Here is a 27,317-nt window from a genome sequence, read left to right on the forward strand (position 1 = left end):
CTGTATTCTACTCTTTTTTCATGCTTTTTAATTCACTGGTTCTCAGTGCACTGATACAGAACTACTGAACTACATCTGCTAGATATACTATTTAGCTGCAACTGCTACCAGTTATTGCACATTTAGAGTGCTCTCTGTTAAAGGCTTGTAAACATGCCTGCCATGAGGTATGACTTTGATCCACTGATGCATTTGCAGACCATTACCCTACGTGAATCTCCATCTGATTTCTAACCTCTGAGCTTGCACTGAGACACAGTGCTCAAGTGAGCTATTTTACATCAAGGTTCAGTAGTCTTTGAAGACCCCTTTGGTGGTGCATCATGCTGCGGTGCTATACTGTCCCTGGAGGAAGCTGTGGATGACATCCAGCTCTATGCTGCCTTTACAACATCCCTACCCTAGGAGTTCTCTGACAGAGAGAGAAAACTGCTGGACATGGTAGTTACTCTAGTTACTCCTCTTCCACTAGGTGTAGAGGTCAACTTCAAGTTCTTTTGATACCTTCATCTGAAGGAGATTGTTGTTTCACTTTGCTGGTTGTGTAGTTAATCCAGCTAACACTAATGGAGTTGATTTCTAAAATGCCCATCGTCAAACTCAGAGAAAGATTAATTATATCTCATTGTAGATCACTTAGAAGGCTGAGGACCAAGAGAAAAAAAAAAAGAGACATTCAATGCCTAGCTATGAAAAAATTATCTTGAGAAATAAGTCTTGCCTCTGATATGTGAGAAGCATAATTCCCGTGAGAAATACCATAAAGTTGAAATAATACAAAACCATTTTAAATTGCACATAAAAGTCCCTGAAAATGACAAGTTGACAACTTGAAACAATTTTGAGATCCTTCTTGCCAACTCTCATTTCTCTTCTGCTTCTTCATTTGAAGACAGCTTCTCGCCCACAAATGTCTTCAAAAGATTCTTGGCAGATTGAGCATCCCAGAGCACAGAAGTTTTGTCTTTACCATCGCTTTGTCTCAGCACAAAATAGCTGCCTTTTACCTCCAGTTTCAGAGTAAAAAGGTTTAACGACTAGCTCAGTATTCCTTGCACATGCAAATCTGCCTCTGAAACACAAGCAGAAGCACAAAATACTGTTTTGGTGTGACAAAATGCTGGAAGATATAACGATTTGAAATTAGTATCCCCAAATTAAACTGTGGGTGTTCCTCATTGTGAGGTGCCTGTAGAAGTAACTGATATGTGTATTCATGTCCAGATGTATGAGAGACAAAGCAATCCCTATGTGCTTCTGGTGAACTCCTGCTGGACTGAGGATTAAATTTTCGGAAGTCATGTCAACATAAAGTGTATGACATGGAGGCCATATGTATTTATGGACAAAAATGCATTAAGTCCTTCTTGCTTGATGTTACAGATTTTGAGTTATAGTAAAAGTTATGTTCACAGCCAATGACAATATGAGGCACTGCTAAACATGCCGCTTTTTTGCACTGTAGGCCTCTCAGACAAATAGTCAGTGAGGTTATTTATCTGGGCATTAAATTGGTTCTAGTTATCTACCATAAAGCTATACACACTGCTTTTTCCTCACTTGTTCTAATATCGCTACTAAATTCTTATAGTTGCATACCTAGGAACAACCACTAACATATTCTACACTCAGCTTAGGAATAGATAAATTAGTGAGTTGTTACACATTCTTTTGCAGTTCACGAAATAAAAAGGAAGTGGCATTCTCAAAAGTGCATATACAATGTACTAGCTTTTACTTTGATGAATATATTTATGGTTTTAAGTGCTTATGTAACCTCCAAGAGTATACTTTAAGATTCTCAGATCACCTGGATGCTTCTGGAAAATGATTCCTGTTGTTTCTAATAAGTGGTTATTGCAAACTATCTTTGCAATTTCAGATGTGGTGGTTCAGTGGTGTACACAAGGAGACTTACTTGCAGTAGCAGGGATGGAGAAGCAGTGTCAGCTCGTTGAACTTGGCAATGGCTCTCTGTTGAAAAGCGCACTTGTCAAGTTCTACAATGTACGTGGGGAACATATCTACACTCTGGAGACACCTGTTCAGGTAGGAAGTATTTTTTTAATCAGTTTTTAATGTTTTGCTGGCTTACTCTTCACACATTGGCTTTTTGGTTTAGACTTGTAATATGAAAAGGATTGTAAAATGTCCTTCTGCATTCCGAAGTACAATATTATAAAAATGCTCCATAATTGTTATTTATATTGCAGTAGACATCCAAGAGTACATCTGATTCTAAGGCCCCCTGTGCTAGGTCTTGTGCAAATATAAAATGAGAAATGTTTTTTCCTAAAACCATTGTGAGGACAAAAAGTGAGGACAAAAAAAATAGGTAACATGCTTAATGTTGTAGCAGAGCCAAGAACACCAGTATCTAAAGTATTCCAAGTCCACTGTCAAGATTATTCTCTCTTGTTACTGCTATAATTTTCTAATGTACAATCAGCTGGTCTGATGCAATATTTTACTTGTTATGGCATCAGATAGACAAGGATGAATCGGCCTTATTTCTATTCCCAGTTTCTTTACAGACTTTTGTTGTAACTTTGATCATATTACTTGACAAGCAGAAGGAAACACATGGACTGCATGCTGCTCAGGAGCACAATTGTTCATAATTCTTCACTGTTCCTTCAGAGCACAGCTGAAAGTTGCTCTACAGTTTATTTTCTATAGAATAGAAATGACTCCACTCTGATTTCTAACTGTTACTAGTGAAACTTAATTTGTAATAATTACGAAGTATGAAAAGTGGCAGAAAATGTTATATTTACTTGATTATGATTAATGATGATACCGTCTATTATTGTTTCTTTTTCAGTACCCTGATCTGAGGTGGATACAAAAGGATGACATAGTAAAAAAAAAAAATTGGCTGCTGAGCTTTTGTGTTTACTTACGTTTAGCATTAACCTGTGCTTACTAGTTTTAGCACTCTAATTTAGATAGAATTCTTTAGTTTTGTAACATATAAAATAATGTTTTCTAAAGCCACTGTAAATAAATACAGACATGCCTAATGCTGATTTAGATATATGAAGGACTTATACATCCACGCAGTTTTATTATCTTAAATATAGTCTTTCAAGCAAAATAGTGCACCCATATTCTCAGTGTATGAGTTCTGGAAAAAACATATTTATAGGAGTGTTTCTTACTCCCAGACCAGGTTAAGAAGTTTATTCTGTTACTTCAGTTCAGGATTACAGTATGTCCATGTTACCTGTGGAATTAGTATAACACTTGGGTGTCAATCTGTGAAATCCAGTAGTTTGAGCAGTAGAATGAGTTGGGATAGATTGCCTTGAGATGTATGTCTGTACAGGCTTGCTGCTGTTTCCCTACTTTGTTCCCAACAACCACAGATTTTCTTACCTCCATGTCTTCATTTCGTCTAGTTCTCTTTACATCCCTTCAAATTCCTTTCATACTTTCATCTCTTCCCTTTCTTCTCTGCTTTCACCTAGTGGAAAATGAGCATGTATTGTGGCTGATGTTAGGGGTAATTATTCTGCTATTAAATAATAGGATTATAGGATCAGTAAAGTCGGAAAAGATCTCTAAGATCATCTAGTCTGACTATCCACCTTGCACCAATACTGCCCGCTAAACCATGTCCCTAAGTATTACACGTACCCTTTCCTTAAATTCCTACATGCACAGTGATTCCACCGCTTCCCTGAGCGGCCTGTTCCAATGCATTGCCACTCTTTTGGAGAAGAAATATTTCCTTGGTCTTGTTGAACTTCACCCCATTGGCCTCAGCCATTGATCCTGTCTTTCCCAATTTCCTCAGTAGTGCCTTCCTACTCCTAGCAGATCGACGCTTCCCCTCAGTTTCATGTTGTCTGCAGACTTACTGAGGGTGCACTCAATACCCTCATCCAGATTATCAATAAAGATATCAAGCAGAACAGGCCCCAGTACTGACCTCTGGGGAAACACCACTCATAGTGCTGTTTCATGAATGCTCATGGGACAAATGAACTAGTCATACGGAGTGGGTTACTACTAAGTTCAAACTCAGTACTTTTCACAGTGAAAATAATTAACCCAAGCCCCTCTGTTCTTTTCAGCTGCTTATTTTCACTGAAATCGCAGTATTTTAGTATCATGGTGATTTCCCCCTCTTTATTGGCTTCTATTAGAAGCCAGCAGCTTCAGAACAAGGATAGAAGTGAAAGACAGAGATGGAAACCACCAATTATTATAGCAATCATGCTTGTTTCCTTGAGAAACTGTGCTGAAAATAACATTCCATGTTAATTAAAAATTTGTGTGCATAATCTTGCTTAGAAGTAGAGCCACTCCTTTTCTGTCATTTGTCAGTGTTTATTCTCTTCATTTATTGCACTTAAGTTCATATTTAACTCAGCTGCAGGAGGAAGTGGGGAGATCTTTCAGAAAGACACCTGTATCGGCTCATGTGGACTTTACTCTTGTGTGTTTTTGAATGCTGGTCTAACAGTGCTACCAGCTAAGTACCAGGTATGCTAGAACATTGCAAAGTATTTGATTAGCTAGCAAAACCAGATTAAAAAATGCTGTTGCAAAAATATTGCTAGTAATTTGTTATTCCATGCATCTACTCCAAGGATGTATATGCAGAGATGCCAGTGAGTCAGGTCCCAGTAATTCGTCTGATGACAAATTCATCAGAGTAGATTCATTAATTTTATGTAAAATAGCAATCAGCCTTGTAATGGTATTTCATAAAATTCATTGCTGGTTACTGAAAGCAAGTGGAAGAAAAAAATCTGCATCTCTCTAACTTTTGTACTAGAATTGTTTCTTCCAAAGCAAGCAAATGTGTGAGTGGAAAAGCATTTTTATTCTGAAAGAGCATTTTTCCAAATTTAAAGGTCAAAAGAAGTAAAACAACTGAGAACATAGGAAGTAGTGGATTGCTGGTGCTAAACTGAGTTCCTATGCGGCCCAGTGTCCCAATTCTTTGAGAGAGCAGATGTCTGAAATTTTTATCATTACATTATACTCATCTGTCTTGTTTTGTCTGTTGCTGTTTGTCTGTGCTGTGTATCTTGGAAGACTACTAAGGAAACAAGAAATAAGATCAAACTGTTCATAATAAAACTCAGTCTAAAACTGATGTGGGATTTAAATGTAACTTGTCTGGCACATTACCTAACATAAAGGCACTGCGAACTCTAACATGAAATAGGTTTGGATGCTGCAGTTTGCTGATCCTGACAATGACTGCTGTCATGGTTCCCTAAAAGGTGTTTTATATGCTACCTTCTCCACCAGCCTTAATATGTTTTTTGCCATTCTCCATATCATTTGATTAACTCTCTTAAGCACCTTCAGTGAAGGATTTTATGGTTCATAAACCTAGTTTGCTGACTGTAAAACCCTAGGTAGAGAAATCACACTTTTTTAGAAGTATCCAAACGAATGCTGTAGCTTTGTATGAAAAATAATATTCATAAACAGAATGATGGAGCTCTCTGTACTGCGACTTCAGCCTGACATTCTGCAGTATATTTGCAATATATATTTGCAGAATGTAGTGCGAAGAAAAAATCTCCAGTCTCTTCAGAAAGTTACACCAGACTTTAATCTTATTGGAAGCAGTTATATCAAAACTGAGTTCACACTCCAGAGAGTACTGATTATTGATTTGATACAGTTTATCTTAAAGCTTGTTGATCAGCTAAGAACTATTCAAAAATACGCTATCAATTTCTGTAAATCTTAGTACTAAGTACTTACTGTTCTCTCCCTCATGTACACAGGCATTAACATGATGAACTAAAACTGTGCTCAGTTCTTTTACTTTTTTTCATGGCCTTGCTTTCCCAGCACTTAAAATATTGATTAAAAGTGCAGACTGCCCTGCTGGTTATAATTTTTTATTTCTTGATTATTGTTTATTTCTTATGTTATTTGTTAAACCTTCATAACCTTCTCCTGGCACTAAGCAAGCATGGGAGCAACAGTAAATGGCCCAATTCTAGGCTGTTTTGCAGTCTTGCTAAAACTGTTTATGGGAAACATTTCAACTGAATTGTGTCACTTCAGAATTTTTCATCTGAGGTGCAGACAGGGTTATTTATTATATCAGCTAACCATACCTGCTGTCAGAAAGCTTACAGCTGAGTGGTAAAGCTGCTTTCTGTCTTCCCATTTGGACTTTAAACACAGGAGTCTTCTGCAGGCCCACTACAGAAATGTCTGTCTACTAACTTCACCAGACCTGTGAAGTTACCCTATTTGTTGGTTCAGATTTGTTATTTCTACTTTGGTTCTATTTTGGCATTTTACTATTTTCTTTCTTATGTATCCAGGGGAACAAGAGCGTGGATTTAGAAACCCTGGTACTCATCTCACCTCAAATTTATAATCCTAAAGAAAATTTACATTAGGTTATTATTTTATCTCACTATGTAGTTGCTGCATGAACAGGTTGAGTGAAGAATGCAATGAAGAAGATAAAAGCAGGTTGAGCCCAGCATGTCCCCTATTCATCTGCTGTATGTATGGGCAACAAGATCAGATGTGGAAAAAAACCGTAGTCACATTTTTCTTAGTGTAATACTTTTAAACTCCAACTCAAAGGAGTATACCAAAGTCGGCATCTTTACGGGAGAGGTTTCCTGGAGTCTTTAAGAAGACCCACTTGCTGTAACCATACTGCTATCAGCAGAAACCCTTGCAGCATTTCATGGGCTGCTGCTTTGCTGGAAACATCCTGGCATCTGAACAGCTAGATTGAAGACTGTGTGCTTCTGCAGAAACCTGGTAATTGTGTAAAATTCATTTTGCTCAGGCCTGAGAAGAAAGGTGCAATTTTAGGTTAAATTCAGATCAAAAGGACTTTTGAGAGAAGAGGCTGCCTTTTATGTTCCCCAGCTGAGCTAACCTTGCTTACTTTGTCTTCATTTATTTCACATACAGTGCTAAGGTTTACTGCTTCTGAATTAACATTGCCTTTCATTTTCAATCACCTGAAAATGAATCTTGTTTAGTTGACATTGGATGGCACCAAAATTTCAGAGAATTTACTTTGTTACAGAAGATAAACGAGCAGTGGCTTAGAATTAGCTGGCCTAATATTCTTTGGAATTTCAATAAGGACCTTCATGTTTTACAAATAGGTCATGAGGTCATCTCTCACTGCTGCACAAATGGATTGTGATCAGGGCTACAGAATGGGTTCTTTCTAACTTATACTAGGCTGAGAATAGCCTCATTCTGCTAAGATGGAATCTCACATTTGTACTGAAATCTAAATACAAACAAAACAATCACTGTAAAATCAGGATATAAGAAACACTGGGAAATCAAATAAGAGTTTGCTGCATAAAAAATCATACAAGCAATGTAAATTTTTGAAAAGGTCATAGTACTTACTGCTTTTATCATCACTGATTCCCTTGCTCATTAGTATTATTCCCACTGTAAACATAAGTATAAAAGAATTAAGAAGTTATACTGCTTTCCAGTAGTTATCCTTGAACTCTACAGCAGAGATGTGCACACAATTCTTAAGAGACACATGGGCACTGTTGCCATTACACCTTCTGATTTCTCTGAAAAAAGCAGAGGGAGAGGCAAAAGTAATCTACAGTGAGGGAAAGCAGGCAGTGTAGGCTAGAGTTTTCACTTGTACGTACCATTTACTGGATACAGTTTTGCAATTGCTTTTCCTCAGTAGTGTTCGAAGGAAATGCTGTAGCCAGCTAAGAACTGACTTGCAGTGAATTGATTCATGTCCTTGTCCTTTTAGGTAAAGAGTGGGAAGCCTTATTATTGAGAAATATTATAGGAGTAGTACATTTAAAGGTCAGGTCAGATCTGGCATTTAGGTGATCTTCTTATTTCCCCCAACATTTAATCATGCTCTAAGTTTACATGAACCTCATCTGAAATCCTTGGCCTTCCCCATAAATGAAGTGTTGTTGAGGGGTCTTGGGAGTCTGAGCATTCCATAGAGGATGGAGGCAAAACGTGCCTGGTGAATCAGTAAGCATACGCAAACCAATATTGTATAAGTGCCATTTGCTGAGAGTGAGATTGTTAAGAGTAAAGCATGAGGTATATGGAAGACTAAATATAAAAAGAAAGAGTGGAAATGTCATGATGCAAGCAGCTCAACCCTTGTGGGTATTATGTGTATGTGTGCATTTGAACATGCACCCTCTTGTATGTACTGTTCATATAGAAATACGTAAATATATGCTAAAAATGCCTAACTAGTGGAATCAAGCCTACTGAAGTTAGAAAATGGCTGAGTTATGGTTGCCTGCTGGGAAACGGGTGAGAATATGCTGTAAAGCAGTCCCTTTTGGCTTCTGGCTTTCTGCTCATCCTTAGCTCCATGGTTCTTTATTGCCAGAGTCCCCACCTGACATTTCAGAGCTCCTGAAAGATCCGTTCTTCGGGAATGCATTTAAGATTACAAAGGTTTTTACACTGGTGCTGTCTGCATCTCTGCTCTTCTGTGTGTTCTGCATTAATCTGAGGGCAGGAACAGTTTCATTTGATGCAAATACCTGGATAAGCAGAGGGCTATCTGGGTGTGATGTATTGGATTATTACAGCTGGGATATTAGACTTCATAATCTCTTCTACTGTGAAACTCTATGCGAGAAATAAACGTTTTTGTGCAAAGTCACACATTTGTTTATTCCCTCACCTTATTTATAGGTGAGCTTTAATTGATCCAGCATGACCAGACAGATGTGGTTTGGATCCCACAATAACTATTGGGTCGAAAATTCTGCCCATCCTGAAGCTCAGTTCTTGGGGAAATCAGGGTCATTTCTCCTAGTACCTTCCTCAGGCTGTCATACGTCTAATGTGGCAGATGCCTAACTTTTGTCAGCGCCTTTTCAATCACATTTTACAAGCAGCATGAACTGTCTTGTCACTATTAAACAGTATGAGGGCTGAATTCACCCTCAAGTAATGAAAATATCTGTTAATAGGGATATTTTATGTGATCATTCATCAAATCCAATACTGTACCACAGATTATGGTTATGACAAGCTATGTAATAATTATTGATGGTACACAAAGGACTTCTCAGTTCTTTTGAAGTTCTTCTCCACAAAATGTGTTTATCAACTACTGTTAAATTCACAACATTCACATATTGTTGCTTCCATTTGCATATCAGCCAGCATGAAAGTTTTTGCATCCACAGAAGTGTTTGTGGTGTTGCCTCTGAAGGTCTTCTGTTTTTAAAACCAATATTTTCCTTGAAATTTAAATCTAGGGTATGGTTACATAGCAAGGAAGATCTTTGCTCTGAAAAAAATCTGCCACCTGCCCTTTTGTCTTGATGGTAGGCATCAATATCATGCTGTGCAACTGCATTTTGCTTTTTATCATTTGCTGTGAAACATCTCCTCGTTTCTCATCTTCAAGCTCTTTGAATTGGTAAATGAAGGGAAAACCTTTTCTCCCAAACTTAATCAGCATTGTCTGGGCTAATCCAACCCAGGTACGTGGGTACCATATTACCAGAGATTACTACATGCCTTTACCTTTATCTTCTGTATAGTTTATTCTTGTTTGGTGCATTATGACATTCCAAATAGACCCTGACCTTACAAGTAAATACAGTTCATAATTTCGTCAAGAACATGTTCACTTAAATTTTTAAGTGTTGAGGATTGTGAAAAGAAGAGAGCCCTTCACAGAAAGGAGCGAGCCTTTTTCAGTTCACTGGTTGTAGCCTTCTGTACAGTATGCCTTATGGATTGAGTTTCTTCCTTAGCCTGGGCTGTTTTTTTGTAGAGATAGCGGCTATGGGATGAAGATTCCTTAGTGTGTATATATGCAAACAAAGATGTTTGTAACACATCAAGCAGGAGATGACAGTTGGCTGCTAACCCTCACAAAGGGACAAAATAATAGTGATAGTACTATAAGATGTCAGGACACAGTATAGTGGTTTGCATAAAAAAGATGGATTTTGGCCCAAAAGTTTAGAAAGCAAGCACAAGCACAAGTTGCTGTCTGGGAAAGAGCTCATAGATGTTTGTAGCACAGTTTTACCCATGCATTGCACCCTGAAACACAAGTTTACTCTTATCTTAACAGGCATGGTTCCTAAGAGCTGATATTCAGAAAAGTATCCACTCCATTCAGTTTTTAGTCGGTCAGTTACTTGACATGTGCAATGAAATCCTTTTTTAATTTGTTCTAAATTTTTATACAGCTTTCTATTATCATGTGAACTCTTAATATTCGTGCAGCAGGGAATAGTGTGCAAAGGATGGTTTGAGTTGTTTTTTGTTATGCTGCTCTGAATTCTGACGCATAGGACCAGTCACCTCTGACTCTCTTGGCTGCCTACTGCCATGAACTTCGATGGTTCTGAGTGTAGACAAACAGGAGACAAAAGGGCCATGGTGATCTCTTACAGTTCACTTCCTCCGGGAATAGTTCAGCAAAGACGTCACGCGACAAAAGAAGGAGTGCAAGACAAGAAAGCCAAGTGAATATTGTCCACTAGTTTAGTAATTGTCTCTGGACATGTCGTCTGAGTTTCAGTTGTAAAATGGGGTCCATTAAGAGTGCATAAAGATTGATTAGATGACTGAAATGTGGATGGTGCCCCAAAAGATCCTGCTTTTTAGCAGTGTGTGACTGTTAAGTCATATATCCTTATAGTGCCTCATTTTCCTCATCTTTTTGATGAATTTGATAGGCAATTCCTTGTGTGAAGAGCTTAAAGTCTTGTGAGTAAAAGGAACTGCACGCGTGTCAACCATGGGTATCAATAATTTCATGTGTCCACATTTTTCTCCCTTTTTGTAGGCAATAGCATGCTCTTTTAAATTTCTAGAAGACTTAGTGTAACTTCATTGTTGCTGAATTCATATGATCACTTGCTGTACAGTTGTTTTGGTGAAAGTATACCTTCTTCTCAAGTTGTGCCCTTTTCCTCCCCATGCAGCGTCCCATCATTTCGATCTGCTGGGGTCACAGGGATTCGCGCCTGCTGATGGCTTCTGGACCTGCATTATATGTTGTCAGAGTAGAGCACAGGGTCTCCAGCCTGCAGCTTCTGTGCCAGCAGACCATCGCTAGCTGTCTGCGGGATGACAAGGATATCAGCAAACTGACCCTGCCCCCTCGGCTCTGTTCATACCTCACCACTGCCTTCATACCAACAATCAAGGTGAGAGGAAAGCAGCACATGTGTTTGTGAAAGAAGGGGGTTGCTTGATTTTCTTCCCGCTGCTGGTCCTAAGTGACAATGGGTAAAATCCCGGCCGTACATAATTATGATAAAAAAGCATGATTGTCACTTCTCTTCAAGGACTGCAAGGTCAGTGATTAGTGTGGTGCCTACTGAAATGTGAAAAGAGGGCTTACATGCACTGATCTGTTGTGCACGGATGGATTTGTCAAGGACGTTCCAAGGTACAATGTGCTGTTAGCTCAGGAAGACTGCAGAAGAAATTGTCATGGTTTTAAAAGTCATTCACAGTGGTAAAACTGTTGCCTCTCTGTTTGTTGCATGAGTCTTTATATTGCCAGGAAAGCTATACTTAAGATCTGTGACTGCCCAAATATCTCTGCTGACTGTGAGTTCTGCTAACCTTACTACTCCAGCAGTGCTATGAAGAGATAAAGCAGATACTATACTTTTTCCCGTACCATTAGCAGAGCTGCTTGCAGAGCCATCTGCTCAACCCTATTTTTTTCATATTTTTTCCCCTCAGCTACGTCTCAGAATTTCAGAGCTCTTTATCACAGCCTATAGACTAGAGCATTAGATAGTAAATGCCCTACATCCAAATAGGTATTTTTATGTTATGTATTTTTTGTGTATGCATTACAGCATTTTCTCAAATAAGTTTTGGGTCATTGTTAAAACAGTACAGCTCTTGAATAACTAATTTGAAATCTGTGGAGTTGGCTCAGCTTAAATGAGAACAAGTTATGCCTATAATGTAATGATTCAATACAGTTCCATTTGTGTACTGCTAATCAGGGTAATTTGTGTGACTGTGAAACATTTCACTTGCCAGAGAAGAATAAATGCCTTGCTGTAACCATGGCTCCTTGATCTCCAGAGATACGGAGCATTCAGTAGACCAATGGCAAAGAAACACACGTTGGTATTATTTATTTTATACAGGCTATACTGTCATAGACAAAGTCAGTCTTCTTTTGGACTGTGCTCTTCATGGATTAATGCACCCTGCTGGCAAGCAGGGTGAAATAACCCACCTTCAGTTTCAGGCTCGTATTTGTCTACACAGCATGGAAATAGACCCTCATTAAAGATGGGTTGTGTATTGGGAAGTGAAAGGGTTGACAAAAGAGGTACAAGCTCTTTCCAGAGCTGACAACATTATAGCATAGTGACATAGAATGCACCAGTGCTAATGAGGAATGGAAACATGAGTGGCAAAGTTCATTTTTGGGATCAGCAAGAGACAAGACAGAACTCTGAACTTTTCACTTGACTGTGTTACTCAAGTTAAAATTTATTATCAAGTTTGTGATAGAGCTGGGATTTGAATACAGATTTGTTGTCCACAAGTCCAGCCTTCCTCTTTGATATGATTACTTTTAGTTTCTCAGTTTTAAGCTGTTTTTAACCTAATAAGCAGCCCCACTGTTTTGTGTGTTGCTCATGCATAAGTCACAGAATAAAGTGACCTGCCAAGTTGGAGTTGGATTCAAGTTCAGTTAGTTGTGTCAATATTAAATCACCACCAAAAAAAATATAAAAAGAACAATAACCTGTAGGAAACTTTCTCTTTCCTTCCTTTGTTTCATTAAGCCTCCTATCCCAGACCCAAACAATATGAGAGATTTTGTCAGCTACCCAACAGCTGGCAATGAACGGCTTCATTGCACGATGAAGCGGACAGAAGATGACCCAGAGGTTGGTGGTCCATGTTATACTCTTTATTTGGAGTATCTTGGGGGATTGGTGCCCATCCTAAAAGGACGTCGTATCAGCAAGTTGAGGCCAGAATTTGTCATCATGGATCCTAAAACAGATGGAAAAGCAGGTAAAAGTGAACTGTAGCTCTACATAAAAATGATTTAGAACCACTTCAGATATTAAAAGCTCAACAGTTAAAGAAAATCTGTATAAGAAATATGTAAGCTGGCATCTGTTTTTTTCCTTTTTTCGAATGGGAAAGAGTTTTTAGCATGACCTAGACTCAAGCCTCTCAAATTATATCATACCGTCTTCTGTTTTACATAAAAGAACTTGTTATATTTTTGAGTAGAGGAGAATAGATTGCTAATTAGTAGAAAATATTCTTTATTCTCAATTTTGAAGTCACTTGAATGTGATTCAACCCTCTGAATCATGTACACTTGAGTTCAGACCACTGGAAACTTGGGCTAGGCATGGTGAAGAACATTTAATTATGTCTTTATGGTTTTATCTCATCTACCGCCTGTGGATCAGATTAATGCTTCCGATGACTGATGGTTGTAATTGATATCAGTTTTCTGAAGCAGCACTTACATTTTTTGGGGCCTGTCTTGATAGATGAAATCTATGGAAACAGCTTGATTTCCACTGTGATTGACAGCTGCAACTGCTCTGACTCCAGTGATATCGAACTGAGTGACGACTGGGCAGCAAAGAAATCTCCCAAAATCAGTCGAGCTAGCAAATCACCCAAACTCCCCAGGTAATCATTTCTTGAATATCGCCTCATCTTTTTCCCCAAGTTTTCTTTCTTTTTTCCTTTTTTTTTTTTTATTTTTTTTTAACATTTTCTTGACACTTCATAAAGTTTAAAGCAGACTCCTTTGGGCAGATAAGAGCATTTGGGAGCACTGAAGTCCTCTGCTGTGTGCAGTTCCAGTGTAGTCTCAGATATTGATGTTGAAATGGACTCTGGGGAAAGTTCTGGGGCAAAAGGTAATGGGAAACAATGTCACCCTTCTTCCCCAGCATCCTCAATCTTCACCAGAAATCTCAAAGAAAAGCCTTACAAACTCTCCCATCACTGCCTCTGCTGTTTGTGAACTCTTACCACCATGGAATATATTTCCTCCTTCATAGGAAGTGTTTTATGTCCTCTGTGCTTAGAATCCCTGGTCTAGTTAAAGATCATACTTCTCAAGGGTATTTTCAAGTTCAAAAGTCCATGCAATTGATCCTGTTACAGGTGGCACTGCTGCTGTGGCAACCTTGAAAAGAAGAATTAGCAAATATCCTCTCAGTCACTGAGTTGACAGGGCTTCATAGAGAAATGCAGAATAAGTTTTTAAGCTGTTAATGAGTCTGGTTGCATTCCTGCCAGCTCTTCATTTCATTTATTATGTGTGTAGACAGAACCCTCCACCTGCACAGAGCCTCACTGATGTCTGTGATGGTTCTCATAGGCATTGATGTCTGCCTGACAGCTTCATGCTACAGGTTTGATGCGTTTTAGCTGTGGACAACGCCTTTCCAAAGACTTTATAGTATAAAGCTATCCTAGCAGAAGGTAAAGGAAATGCATCCCTTTATATGTGAATGTAATGTGTGAAGTACTGAAGTTTTTATTTTAGTAGTACTTGACAAAAGGAATACCAATAACTGAGCTAAGAAATAGCCGAGGTAAAGAAGCTGTCTTGATGCCTTGGTTTTCTAAAAGCATTTTTTGAAATGTAACATTTGCTCTTTATGTTTCCCACCAGTGAGCTTTTTCAGTTGCATTATCTTTTACTCATGATGCCCTTTGTATAATGTGGGGCAGGAGTATTTGGCTCAGAGTGAGATCACTATTTGTGGAGCCTTGATTTGCCACACTAGCGCAGATACTATGTCAGGTTCCCACTTCTTGAGGCTTTGCTGAAAGTCTGCATAGCTGAAATAATTCAACCTTACACCATTTTATTAATTCATGGAGGTTATATTACATCTGGTAGAAGGGCTGTAAACTTTCTTAAATGATTCTGAAGGCATCCAGTCTGAGTGACTGCAAATGTGTTGAGTTTTGTACATCTTTATGTTCAAACTGTAATTCTCCACTGTGTAAATTATATAGTCTTTGTTAGTCACTTAAAGAGCACTGTACCAAGTGCCTTCATTACCAACTTTGTATTCCTAAGCAAGGATTTTTTTTGTATGCGACTTGATGATTCTAATTATTGCTTTCAATGCAGAATCAATATAGAGGCTCGCAAATCTCCAAAGATGTCACGAGCTGCACAAGAGATATCAAGATCACCAAGGTTACCAATAAGGAAACCTTCTATTGGTTCACCAAGCCTAACCCGAAGAGAGTTTCCTTTAGAAGATATTACTCAGGTATTGTGTGCATTGTTACCAGTCCTGAGCCCAAGTGCTGCGATACATATTCAGTGATCCTGAATTTTTTTTTTGCTTAATTACAGCTACTAGATGGATCACAGCTATAATTGCATGTTCCAAGTCAATATTAATGTTTGGAAATGTCAGTGGAATATCGCATTATTTGCTAAGTTCTGCCCCCAGTAATTTTGTCACTGTGAATCTGTGTGAGAGGTTTTATATGAGTTGATGTTGCTGGCTGTTTGAAAAGTATGTGTAGAAACGCTTTTTAGTCTGTTTCTCTGAGCTGTCCTAATGCCACCATAGTTCTCTGCTTTGCTAGGAATCTGCAGAGACAAGGAAATGATTGCTCTACAGGGCCAAATGTTCTGTTTCATAATTGTGTGGAACAGCCTTAATTGGAAGAAAGGCAAGAAATTAGCACTTTGTGTTCTTTGTGTTGTTCACATTCTGTGGGTAAATGAAACTTAGCAGCCTGTAAAACTGTCTGGATTACACATTTAATTAATATCAATCTGAATTCTTTTTGTTTTGTATTGTTTCAGTTGTTGTTCTTTCCATTCTGTCATTTCACATTCTCCTTCTTACTAAAACCTTATAGGTCAGTTACACAGCAGAGGAAGATAAGACCAAAAGTCCTTTGAACAGGACGTGAGACCAAAGGCTTGGATCCTGTTCTGATACTGACAGCATAACTCTTGGCTTTTGAAAAAATTTTTTAATCTTTCATACTCATAATTTGTTATACCCATAATCTTTCATAACCCACCATGGAAGCAGTAGTTTGGGTAACTGCTTTGGAAACTGATTAAGATTACTTCATTTCTGTTTTATTTATTGTTCTGTAAAGTGATTCTGAAGCATAGAACCAAAGGACAGGCAGTATTATTTTCTGAAATACAAAGTAGTTGGGCTCATAATGTACAGAGAAGCAAGCATCTGAAAACAGTCCTATTCTTCTAAGCAACTATCATGTTCTTTAGTACTTCCATAACGTTAAGTAATTGTTGTAATTTCTGCTGGTGTTCAGATATCAAGACGGATCTTTTTAATGACTAGGTATTACAGTTGCTACAGACACTTCAGGTTATTTCAGTTTTTAAAAAAGCTGAAATTGTATTATTACATAGCTTTATTGCTCTGTAGGTTTTTATTAGAGCTTGATACAGATCGTATTAGGTGAAAATGATCTTGTTTTCTCTTTGTAGCACAACTACCTTGCTCAGGTCACATCTAACATCTGGGGAACCAAATTTAAAATTGTGGGTTTGGCTGCTTTCCTACCAACTAATCTTGGTGCAGGTAAAAGCAAATTCTATTTACTTTTTGCTTATCAAGCTTTCTAACAAATAACAAATTTACAGCATATATTCTTTTTAGGTGATCAAAAAGCCCCTTCAGCAAAGCAGCTGTTTTCACTGGACACACTGGGAATTAGAATTTACAAAATTCACTGTACCTAAAGGAGATTCAAATCTATAAACACAATAATGAGATGAAAATATTTAAAGACACAAGTGTAACAGATTAATTAACAGTAGAGACCTTTATTCTTAACAGTTTATTTGAACAAAACCCAAGTGAGTAGACAAAATTTTTGCAATGAAGATATAAAAATCACAATAGAAGTGTTTTTAAAAATCCATTTCTTTTGTAGTAATTTACCTAGTAATTATAGCAAAATAATATTAAAATCACTCTTACAAGCCGTGCAGAAGATACTGCAAGTCAATGGATAGTGTTATCACATGGTTCTCTTGCTGGGTCATCCAGAAACTGTAGCCTTAAAAGTTGTGAATGTCTGGTCCTTTGACCTTTTTCTGGGTTAGGCCTTTTCTCTCTGGACAGTCATACAGAAAGGAAAGAGCTTTGCACAGAACAGGGTATCACATAGAATCAATAGGAGGACTGACCTCTGAACTGAAATACTAGTGGAAGCTCTAAGAACTAATAATAATACCCTGGATGCAGAATTAAACAGATAACTTTTGTGTCTATATTGGCCGCCATCAAACAAGAGATGGAATTCTAGCTGCTGGCAAGATGAGCTCTTCTGACCCAGCCTTTGAGCAGATAGTCCTCAGGGTGTTGTCACCTCATGGACAGCTACTACAGGGCAATGACACCTTCTGCTTACTTATGTGTTATGGTGGTCAATTCCAGACACTTTTTTTTACAAGTCTGTTACCACTTTTTGCCATCCACATTTACAGTGATTACCAAAAGGTAGTAAAAGAATGACCCTACTGGGTTGGATCAGGTGAATTTCTAATTCAGTATTCTCTCAGTATCAGTGACAAATATGTAGAGAATTATATAAATGTACAGTATGTGTGCAGTGGTACTTCCTTTAGATACTGTCCCAGTCTCCAACACCTGGGTCCCAGGGACTACCAGAGCCAGGAGAGTTTCCTTTCTATCTAATAACCCTCAGCAGATTTCCTTTCTGAGTCTTTTCCCATTTTCTCCTGAGCTCTTATAAGTTTGTAGCATCCTGTAGTGAAGAGTTCCAAAAGTAGAATACAAAAATAATTTTCTTTCCTAAAAATAGATGCAAGTACAGATGAAATAATTCATTATTTCCACAGCATAACTAAAGAGATAGTGCTAGGAGAAAAGCTGAAAGAAGCAATCCATTTTGTCCTGTTTTTGCAAGGTATTACCTAGTAATTCGGTTAAAAATGTCTCATACATGCCTTCACTTAGTAGTAAATTATATAGAAATTGTACTAGTCCTTCTTTCTGCTTTGAGTTAAATCTCTTTTAGCTTTATATTCTCTTTGTGCAACCATTTTCAAAAATTATTTCTTGTCATATTCTGTCTCCAGTAATATATAAAACCAGTTTGCTGCATCTTCAGCCCAGGCAGATGACAATATATCTCCCAGAAGTGCGAAAGATTTCAATGGACTACATTAACCTGCCTGTCTTTAATCCAAACGTTTTCAGTGAAGATGAAGATGATTTACCAGGTAAGGTGAAACTGTAAGCCTCTCAAACTATGGCTCAAGATAGCTGGAGGACAGATCCAGCCCCCTTTGGTAAATACATGAATCAAAATCCCTTAGTCTGGTAGAGTCCTGTAGGACTGAATTAGAACAAGACTTGTGTGTATTGCAGACGTTGTTTTATAAAAACGTAGAAAAATGAAACACATATAGAGCTGGTAAGCTTCCAGTGAATTGGAACATTAATCATCTTCTAAGTTCACTAACAGCTTTCTGTAGATTAAAGCCTTGCATTCTGCATCTGTGTAGAACGGAATTATATTGTGTTGGAAGCCCGAAGGGGTTGTTCTTGGGAGCTGATGGAAGCGAAGCATAATCTGCTGACAGGAGCTTGGGCAGACTCCTGTCTAACTCAGACACATTTTGAAAAGTGTTAAATGCCCTTTTGGATTTTTATCAGTACCAGGGCTTACAGAGAGACTAAAGTAGTGAAGTGTTATGTAAACAAGGAGGATCAGGAATTTCTAATTTCACTAAGATGTAAGGTAGCAGGACATTCAAGCGGTACAGGGAAAGCTTGGCATGCAGGTGATTTGAGTATGATAGGTAAAAGAATAGGAAGTACTGAGGACCTGCTCCGATTTAAAAAATAATAATAATAAAATGAATATTAAATAGCCAAATAGTTAAATTGATGCAGTTTCAAAATTCTCACATCAGTGAGGGATTTGTGTTTCCTGCGTTGTATTTTTTTGGAACTATAGGAGCAGCCTCCATGACCTCTTTAAGGAAGAATTAAGTGTGAGCACTGAGGAATTAAATGGAAGTTCTCACACTGTTTTGAATGTTTTGCTGAGAGCTCACATGTTTGTGGCTGATCCAAGCATCAGAGTAGTCCTGTGGATTTTTAAAGAAATATTCATGTGCTTAAAATGAAGCCCATGCCCTCATGATTCAGGGCTTGGCTTGCTTAATTTATGTCTACCTGATAGGCACCTGTAGGATCTGAAGAAAGAAATATTTTTCTTCAGAAAGATTTGAAGAAAATAGTAAAGGCATTGATGATCATACGTGTCATGCACTCAGCATTTTCTCATCTGAAACTTAGTTGACATGTGCAAGAAAAACAGAAAAACTGAATAGCAAAAAGGAGCTAAAGTTTTTGTGTCCCTTCCTGATCTTCAATATCAATGCTTTTAGTTTTATTAAAGGAGCTGAAATGGTATTCTGAATTACAAGTTAGTAAGCATCACGGAAATATAGGGAAAACTGTGAAGTTTTCTTCCTGCTTTTGGAGAAAGATAATTAGAGTCGTACTACATTGTCCTCCATAAGAGCCTTCCTCTTCTGTCCACTTTTTTTCTTTCAAATTCCTTCTGACTTGACAAACAGGCTATGAAAATTTTCAAAAACCTCAAAAGAATTCTTTCTTAAAGGCAGTAAATATACCGTGGAAAAAGCGCCCTATATGGATGGAAAAATATACTGCAGTGTAAGTAATGATGACATGACAAATTTAAAAGCAAAAAAAAGCCGTCAGTAGGAAGCTGCTCTTGGGCAGTGGAATTTGTGAAAGAGGTACTCTGGGACAGGTGCTTTTTAATGTAGTCAGTGAAGTTGTGGCAGGTCAAAAGGACAGTGGATTGATTTAACTCACAAATTATGCAAACCAATCAATTAAAAACCATTGGAGAAAAAAGAAAGTTGGATTTAAACACATTGGGGTATTAAGCAACACTGTGACAAATGGGATGTTATTTGGATAGGCACTTAATATCCATGACAGCAACGTTCCAGATAGCTAACAATTAAACCTAAAGCTCAGGAGCACAAAGTGCTAACCTGCAGGCATCAGGATGAATGCATGAAGCACAGAATTGCTCTGCCTTAGGGCTGCTGAAGTTTAGCTGTCAGCCTTCTTCTAAAGGAGCAGAGGTACTGTTAAAACTTGCCAGCATATCCACAAATAGCTGCACACCTTCCACATCCTATTGTGGTGACTAATATTAATAAAAAACTGATGCTATTGAAAGTGTAATTATAGGGCGTGAGTAGGTGACTAGCATTTTAATTAGAAATTAATTAGGAACTGGGCAGTGGCTGGATAAATTCTGACTAATGGATCTCTTGCCTGATCAGATCTTGTGAACCACAGATCTCCACAGAATTTGCCCATACAAATGATCGTAGATAGAACTCAGATCTCTTTTCCTGACAGAAACCTGCTTGATACAGCTCGCTTATTGTTTTGCATGTTTTTTTTAAATGCTGGAGAGTTAGCAAAGGCTCTGCAAGATTCTTAGGTACTTTTTCGTTTATATATTATTGCTCTTTTCTATCTACATTCTTTCTTATTTTGGATTCTGCACCTGCACTTGCTTCCAGTACTCTCCTTTTCCTGTTGCTTTCTGACTTTTCAGTGGTAGCTTCTCTTGGAATAAGTCTCACTGCTTTTTGCAGAAGGAATTGCAAGCAGTTTCCAAGCATTTTAAGCATTCTGCTTAAAATCATGAGAACTGCCGCACCATCACTTGTTCACCACTACCTATGGGAAACTTTTTGTGTATTCATCTGCTTCCAAACGTTGATGTTCAAGTTGCCTTGACTAGAACACTTACTTCTTGAACCACTCTGACTTCCTGTCTATTTCCTCACATCTTTTCAATACCAACCCGCTTTCTAGAACTTCTGTAAGTTTTGTCCATATTTCATTCCATCGTATTCCTCATCTTGCTTCTCTTTGTGTACAGGTTGCTCTGTCACTATACTCAAAGGAATAATACTTGCCTTTTCCTAGCTGATAACTATTCTCCAGTTTGCCTAAGCTCACTGTGTCTGGAAGCATTATACAGTTTATACAGTGTTTTCACTGCCGGTCTTCTACATTCTTCATCTTTTCCTTGGCTATTTGTGTGTGTGTGTGTGTGTGACAGTATTTATCAAATATCTAAATCAGTGCTTGTAATTGCTGTCATATCAAGGCAGGCTTGAGGAGCATCATAGCATCCTCTGCCCAAAGCTCTCTCCAGCACATCATGGCAGCACCTCACTGTCTCTAGAGAGTGTCAGCCTGGGTCAGCAAGGACTGTTTTGTGCTTTACCACTACATTGTAGCAGCCCTAGAAAAAGTGTGGGAGCCACATCCAGTGACCCTTAGGATTAGAAGCAAAGAAGATGTGGCAGCAGGCAGGGATCTATGGGTAGATTTTCTCTTGTATTGTTTGATTGTTGATGTTTCTTTCATCAAAACAACTTGTCTGAAAACTAATGTGAATCTTGATGCAGAAAACCTTGTATTGATTTGATTAGTGATCATTACAAATGGATGATGAAGGAGTGCAAGTTCAGACCCACCAGTTAAACCCATTGCTCTGGGAAAGTCTATGGGAATCATAGTGTGGCCTGAAAATGAGTGCTGAACTTTATTTCTGAAGCACCACTGCCATGAAGTTAACTTAAAATTGATCTCCAGCTGTTAGAAATGTCTGTTGTGAAATGAGGGTCACTGCAAATAGTGCAGATAGTCTGGCTTACTTGCTCAAACTAATGACTGACCTGCTGATTTCTGGGTCTGATAACAGCCCATCCAAATGCAGCAGAGCACATAAGTAAGTACATAAAGATAAGCAGGCAGTTAAAAAAGTCAAGAGTAGAACAAAATAACAAAGTACAAAAGACATGCAGTGGTGTTTTCTTTTCTCACTAACTGTAGAAACAAATTCCCCCCAGTTCCAGAATTCCATGTAAATGCTGCCATGAAATTTCCAAGTGGCACATTTTTTAGCTGCCCAAGTGTACTTCCTTAAAGTACTGAATAAAAGCAAAGAATACATGAAATCCCACTTCTGGATATCTGTCTGGTTTGAAGCTTGCTGTCCTTGTGCTTGCCTAAGCACTGTGCTCAGTGAAGGTCAATGGGCCCAGGTCTAGAGTGAGCAGGAGGCAAGTGGCCTTGCTTCATGCAAGTAGGCTAGCAACTGATGGGCTGTATTGTTCTTTGCAGTGCCTGGGGCGCCAGGTGCTCCTGCCAGCAGCCCGCCCTGCACCGTCAACATCCCCATCGCCCCCATCCACAGCTCAGCCCAGGCCATGTCACCAACACAGAGCATCGGCCTGGTCCAGTCACTGCTGGCCAACCAGAACGTGCAGCTGGATGTGCTGGCCAACCCTCCAGCTGAGACAGGGGGCGAGGGGCCGGGACCCTTCCCAGGAGCACCAGGCCGATTCCCTGGCCCTGGGGCAGTGGCGCCAACTGGGGGAGATGTGGCCCGCGCTGCCCCTGTACCTCCCACCATTGCCCCACCTCCCTCTGCCATCACCCTTGCTGACCTCCGGGACCACAGTGACCGTGAGCATGAGCCCCAACTCAAGGCCAAGCCCCCACGTCCAGGACCAGGACCGCAGCTGGTGGAGGGTGATGCTGTCATCTTTGGGGCCGCTCAGGAGTTGCAACTGAACAAGATGAACCCCCCGCCACCCTACCCTGGCACCGTTCCCACAGCTGGCCCCCCACCACCTCCACCTGTCCCCCCACCACCACCCCTTGACCTCTGCCTGAAAAAGGGGGAGTTCTCCCTTTACCCTGCAGGGCACTACCAGCCGCCCCTGGGGTATGAGAGGATAACAACGTTTGACAGCAGCGGGAACGTGGAGGAGGTGTGCCGACCTCGTACCCGCATGCTCTGTGGCCAGGGCACCTACACCCTGCCAGGGCCTGGCAGCTCTGCCACTTTGCGCATCACCGCTGCTGAGAAAAAGATGCAGCAACCCTGCACCAGTGCCACCCTGAACCGGCTGACAGTTCCCCGTTACTCCATTCCCACTGGGGACCCACCACCCTACCCAGACATTGCCAGCCAGCTGTCACAGGGCAGGAGCATTGCACAGAGGCTGGACAGCAGTATCATCCATGCTACTCTGAGGAGGAATAGTAGAGAGGCAGCGCTGAAAATGGCCCAGCTGGTGGACAGCCAGAGAGCCACGTTGCAGCTTCCCCCAAAAGCCAAGAGCAGCGTTGTGACAGCACAGTACCAGCAGAGAGTACCCACTGCTTTGTACACCTGCAGCCAGTGCAGCAGCAGCGGTGGCACCAGCACCGCGAGTGCTGGTGGTGTAGGCAACATTGCTAATGCCAACTCTAGCAGCAGCACTTCCAGTATCGGTGGCATGAGACCTGATCTGAGCACGGGGAGTGGCTCCCAGCACAGCTCTGTCATTGCTCACTCTGTCAGTACGTCACCGTTGGCCTCCCAGTCCTCCTACAACTTGCTGAGCCCGCCTGAAAATTCCCGTGACCGGGCAGATTATATCAACTCTGCCTTTACGGAGGATGAAGCTCTTTCTCAGCACTGTCCCGTGGAAAAATCGATCCGACACGTACCTGTGGCTTTGACAGAGGCTGCCATCAGTGTAAAACGGCCACCACCATACCAGTGGGACCCTATGGTGAGCGAAGAGATATGGGTTCCTCAGGAAAGGACATCTCAGAGCTCTGTACCCAACCCTCTAAAACCAGCTCCTCTCATCATTGGTCAGACTCAGCGTCTGGATATGTCTCGAATGCCGTTTGTCTCCCCTAAGTCTCCAACCAGTCCCACTGCCACTTTCCAGACAAGTTATGGGGTCGGAGTACCGTACCCAGGAAGCTACAGTGCCCCTCCCCTTCAGGGAATGCAGCCCCCTTGCTCCCCCAAAGAAGCTCTGGCCCCAGCGCAGTTCACACAGCAGGAGCCCACGGTAGTGCTACAGCCAGCTTACCCACCCAACCTCTCCTATTGTCCTTTGCCGCCCATGTATCCAGGAAGCAGTGCCTGCTCTAGTTTACAGCTTCCACCGATAGCCTTGCACCCATGGAGCTCCTACAGCGCATGCCCACCCGTGCAGAACCCCCAGGCCACTCTGCCCCCAAAGCCGCTCCTTGTGGTGGAGAAGCCGGTGATGTCTCCTCCACCGACGGAGCTTCAGGGCCACGTGGGTACAGAGGTGATGGTGGAGACAGCAGACACCTTCCAGGAGGTGCTCTCCTTGACAGAAAGCCCTGTTCCTCAAAGGACAGACAAATTCGGCAAGAAGAGCCGGAAGCGGCTGGATAGTCGTGCTGAGGAAGGAAACGTGCAGGCTATCACCGAGGGCAAGGTCAAAAAGGATTCAAGGACGCTGACTGACTTCAATTCACTAATATCCAGCCCAAGGCTGGGCAGAGAGAAGAAGAAAGTCAAGAGCCAGAAAGACCAGCTCAAGTCCAAGAAGCTGAATAAGACAAATGAATTTCAGGATAGTTCAGAGAGTGAGCCGGAGCTTTTTATCAGCGGGGATGAACTGATGAACCAGAGCCAGGGCAGCAAAAAGGGTTGGAAAACTAAAAGGAATTTGAGGACAGCCAGTGAGCTGGATGAGTTCAAGTGCCGTAAGGCCAGCGAGAAGGAGGACGGGAGGCTGGGGAGCCAGGGCTTTGTGTACGTGATGGCCAACAAGCAGCCGCTGTGGAACGAGGCAACACAAGTCTACCAGCTGGACTTTGGAGGGCGAGTGACCCAGGAGTCAGCAAAAAACTTCCAGATTGAGCTGGAAGGACGGCAGGTAGGAGGGCAGTGGCAAATGCTGCACCTGATGGGGAGGGTGGGTGCCAGGATCCAGCCTGCCTCTGTATGGCAGAGTGCCTCCAGCTCGTGTTGGGTGCTCTTTGGAGAAGAAACTTTGCACAGAAAGTAATCAATAAAGAACAGCAATCAAAGGTCTGAATTCAGAAGTGAAAGTGTAGTTGTAATGTAAATGTACCAGATATATTCTGTACTATAGGAGCAAAGGCCTCCTTTAATCCCAATAGCTTTTACTTACAAAGGAAAGGAGTATTTGTAATAAATTGTAGGGAGAAAAATGCAACAACTTTCCCTGACTGTAGTTGCAGTTGAATTCAGTGAGTGTGGATAACTCACATAATGAACACTGGTCAGTTCCACTGGTGGTTACAGAGATTTGCCAGTTATGCACTCTGTTCAACAGAGCTGATGGGTGTTCATTTAGATTCCCTAAAGATCAGAATTTCCTCTCATGAGTTGCCAGGCCTCAGGAGCTAGTTCTTAATCCTAAAGGTACAGATGGAGGCTCTGACCCGCTCCCAGAAAGAGAGGCTCGGTGGCCTGCTTTTAAGCAGCCTATGGGTAAAGGAGTTTTTGAAAGCCAGAAAATCAGATATTTAGTTTTGTGACCTCTCCCTTTGGCCTAAGCAGGATGTTACTACAACAAATCCAGGCTATTAATAAATCAGCAGGACACTGGACTGGGACAGGGGAGTTACAGATTTAATTCCAGGTTCAGCCATGCTATCTCAGAATGTCACTTTTGATTTATTAAAGCCATCAAAGCTCTCAACTCTCTCTGATTTAACTTGTGAGATCAACGTCTTAAATATACAATGTACATGACCAGTGGTAGTCTTCTGTTTTTGTACTGCTGCAAAATAGCAGCTTGTTAAAAAAGCAGTGACCATGGATACATACCCATGAACACCCTTGTAACATCACACTGGCCGTAGGCTTTGCTGGTGATAGCACAAAGCTCAACTCACTTCCATTCACTGTAGAAAAAAAATATGATTGGATCTTCTGATTAAGCAAATGAAAACACAATATTAATAGGCCAAACTTCACATACCCCCTGCAGAAGAACAACCTGACTAGCCCAGCTTTACGTATCAGACAGTTCCCACTGCCCCTTTGCTAATTCATTCTCAGTCTAATTGTATGCTAGGGAAGTTTATAAAGGAAAACAGAACTGCTAAGGAAATACAGCTTACCAAGTGTGAGGTGCTATAGACAGGACACTGGTTATTCCTTTTCCCTGAAAGCTCCTTCTTTTGAAAACAAAGTCTGTTTTCCTGATGGGGCAAGAATAGAATCTCTCCGATAGAGAGAACAGTATTTTCCTGCATGAAAAAGGATGCTGGTGTGACCTGCATTTGCTGAGGTCATTGGTAACAATCTACTTACACCAGTGCTTTATAGTGTTCAGCATGTTGTAATTCACAGTTTATAGAGTGAAATATTAGTCACGAACTCTACACAGTGCAGTATTACAGTGCAGTTCTTCAGCCTCGCACCCCATTCTGTGAATAACCCACTCAAAATAGTCCAGAATGATGAATAGAAGTGATCTTACAAAGGAACAGAGTGTTTAACTCTTGGTTTTTTTGCTTTCATTTCTGTGATTTGCTTTTTTTGACCTTGTTCTCTTTTTCCTTCCCCATTCTCCTCCTCTTCCCAGGTGATGCAGTTTGGAAGGATTGATGGCAATGCTTACATTTTGGACTTTCAGTATCCATTTTCTGCAGTGCAAGCCTTTGCTGTTGCTCTGGCTAATGTGACTCAACGCCTCAAATGAACAAGCAGAAACCTGGAGAGAGGAAAATGTTATCAAAACCTTCTCATAGAGTCCAAACTGGAAAATGTCAGGGCAGCCTACGTTAGGTGCACTGAGGTACCTGGGAGTGAAGAAGGCCATAAAACTGGAAAGGACTCTTGGTGCCCAACAGAAGGGCATTAACTCTAATCAGTCATGGGGTGGAGGGTGGGGGGCTTTCTTCTCTTTTGTTTGTTTGTTTGTTTTCAGGTGTTTCCTTTTTTTAAAGCATTTTGCTGGGTTTCAGAAAGAGCAAAGGGTTGAGAGCTGTTCAGTGTTACGTGGAGAAGTGTGGCTTTTGGCTTGCTGTGATGGTTCTGCTGTGTTTGCTACAATAGCTGATGTAAGCTCATAGAGGGATTAAAAAAGACTGCTCTTTTTGATAGACTGCCTTATATCATGCTGTTCTTTTTAAAACAGGGAACATAACTTTTTTTCTGGTCCAGTTTGTACTACTACTACATCAATGATAGCAGCAAAAAAAAAAAAAAAGAAAAAAGAAAAAAAGAAGCTATAATACTTGAAGACACGTGTTTCTTCTCTCATCTCTGATAATAACTGAGTACCACAAGTTCCAGGGAGGCTTCTGTAGGTCAATATTTAATTTATAAATAACGATGTGTTACTCAGAAGAGAAACAAAACTGTTACCAGTGGATGGTTTTAAAACTCGGTGTATCAAATAAGTTGATGTCTGCTTGTTTTGTGTGCTG

General features: G+C 40.4%; 1 protein-coding gene across 2 annotated transcripts in view; it reads left to right on the forward strand.

The window, feature by feature from the left end:
- Positions 1 to 27,115, forward strand: part of TULP4 (TUB like protein 4) — a 128,012-nt gene extending 100,897 nt beyond the window's left edge. For both annotated transcript variants that reach the window (XM_065732804.1, XM_065732812.1), the window contains exons 7-15: positions 1,883 to 2,049; positions 10,932 to 11,156; positions 12,774 to 13,008; positions 13,503 to 13,647; positions 15,113 to 15,257; positions 16,469 to 16,562; positions 18,089 to 18,232; positions 22,212 to 24,787; positions 26,471 to 27,115. In XM_065732804.1, coding sequence (XP_065588876.1) covers positions 1,883 to 2,049; positions 10,932 to 11,156; positions 12,774 to 13,008; positions 13,503 to 13,647; positions 15,113 to 15,257; positions 16,469 to 16,562; positions 18,089 to 18,232; positions 22,212 to 24,787; positions 26,471 to 26,587 — 3,848 coding nt within the window. In that variant the 3' untranslated portion in view covers positions 26,588 to 27,115. The remainder of the gene's footprint in view (positions 1 to 1,882; positions 2,050 to 10,931; positions 11,157 to 12,773; positions 13,009 to 13,502; positions 13,648 to 15,112; positions 15,258 to 16,468; positions 16,563 to 18,088; positions 18,233 to 22,211; positions 24,788 to 26,470) is intronic.
- The last annotated feature ends 202 nt before the right edge of the window (positions 27,116 to 27,317 follow it).

The sequence above is a fragment of the Cyrtonyx montezumae genome, unplaced genomic scaffold (assembly GCF_038088225.1).
Source record: "Cyrtonyx montezumae isolate F1298 unplaced genomic scaffold, pur_monq_1.0 scaffold_0, whole genome shotgun sequence".
NCBI classification, from domain to species: Eukaryota; Metazoa; Chordata; class Aves; order Galliformes; family Odontophoridae; genus Cyrtonyx; species Cyrtonyx montezumae.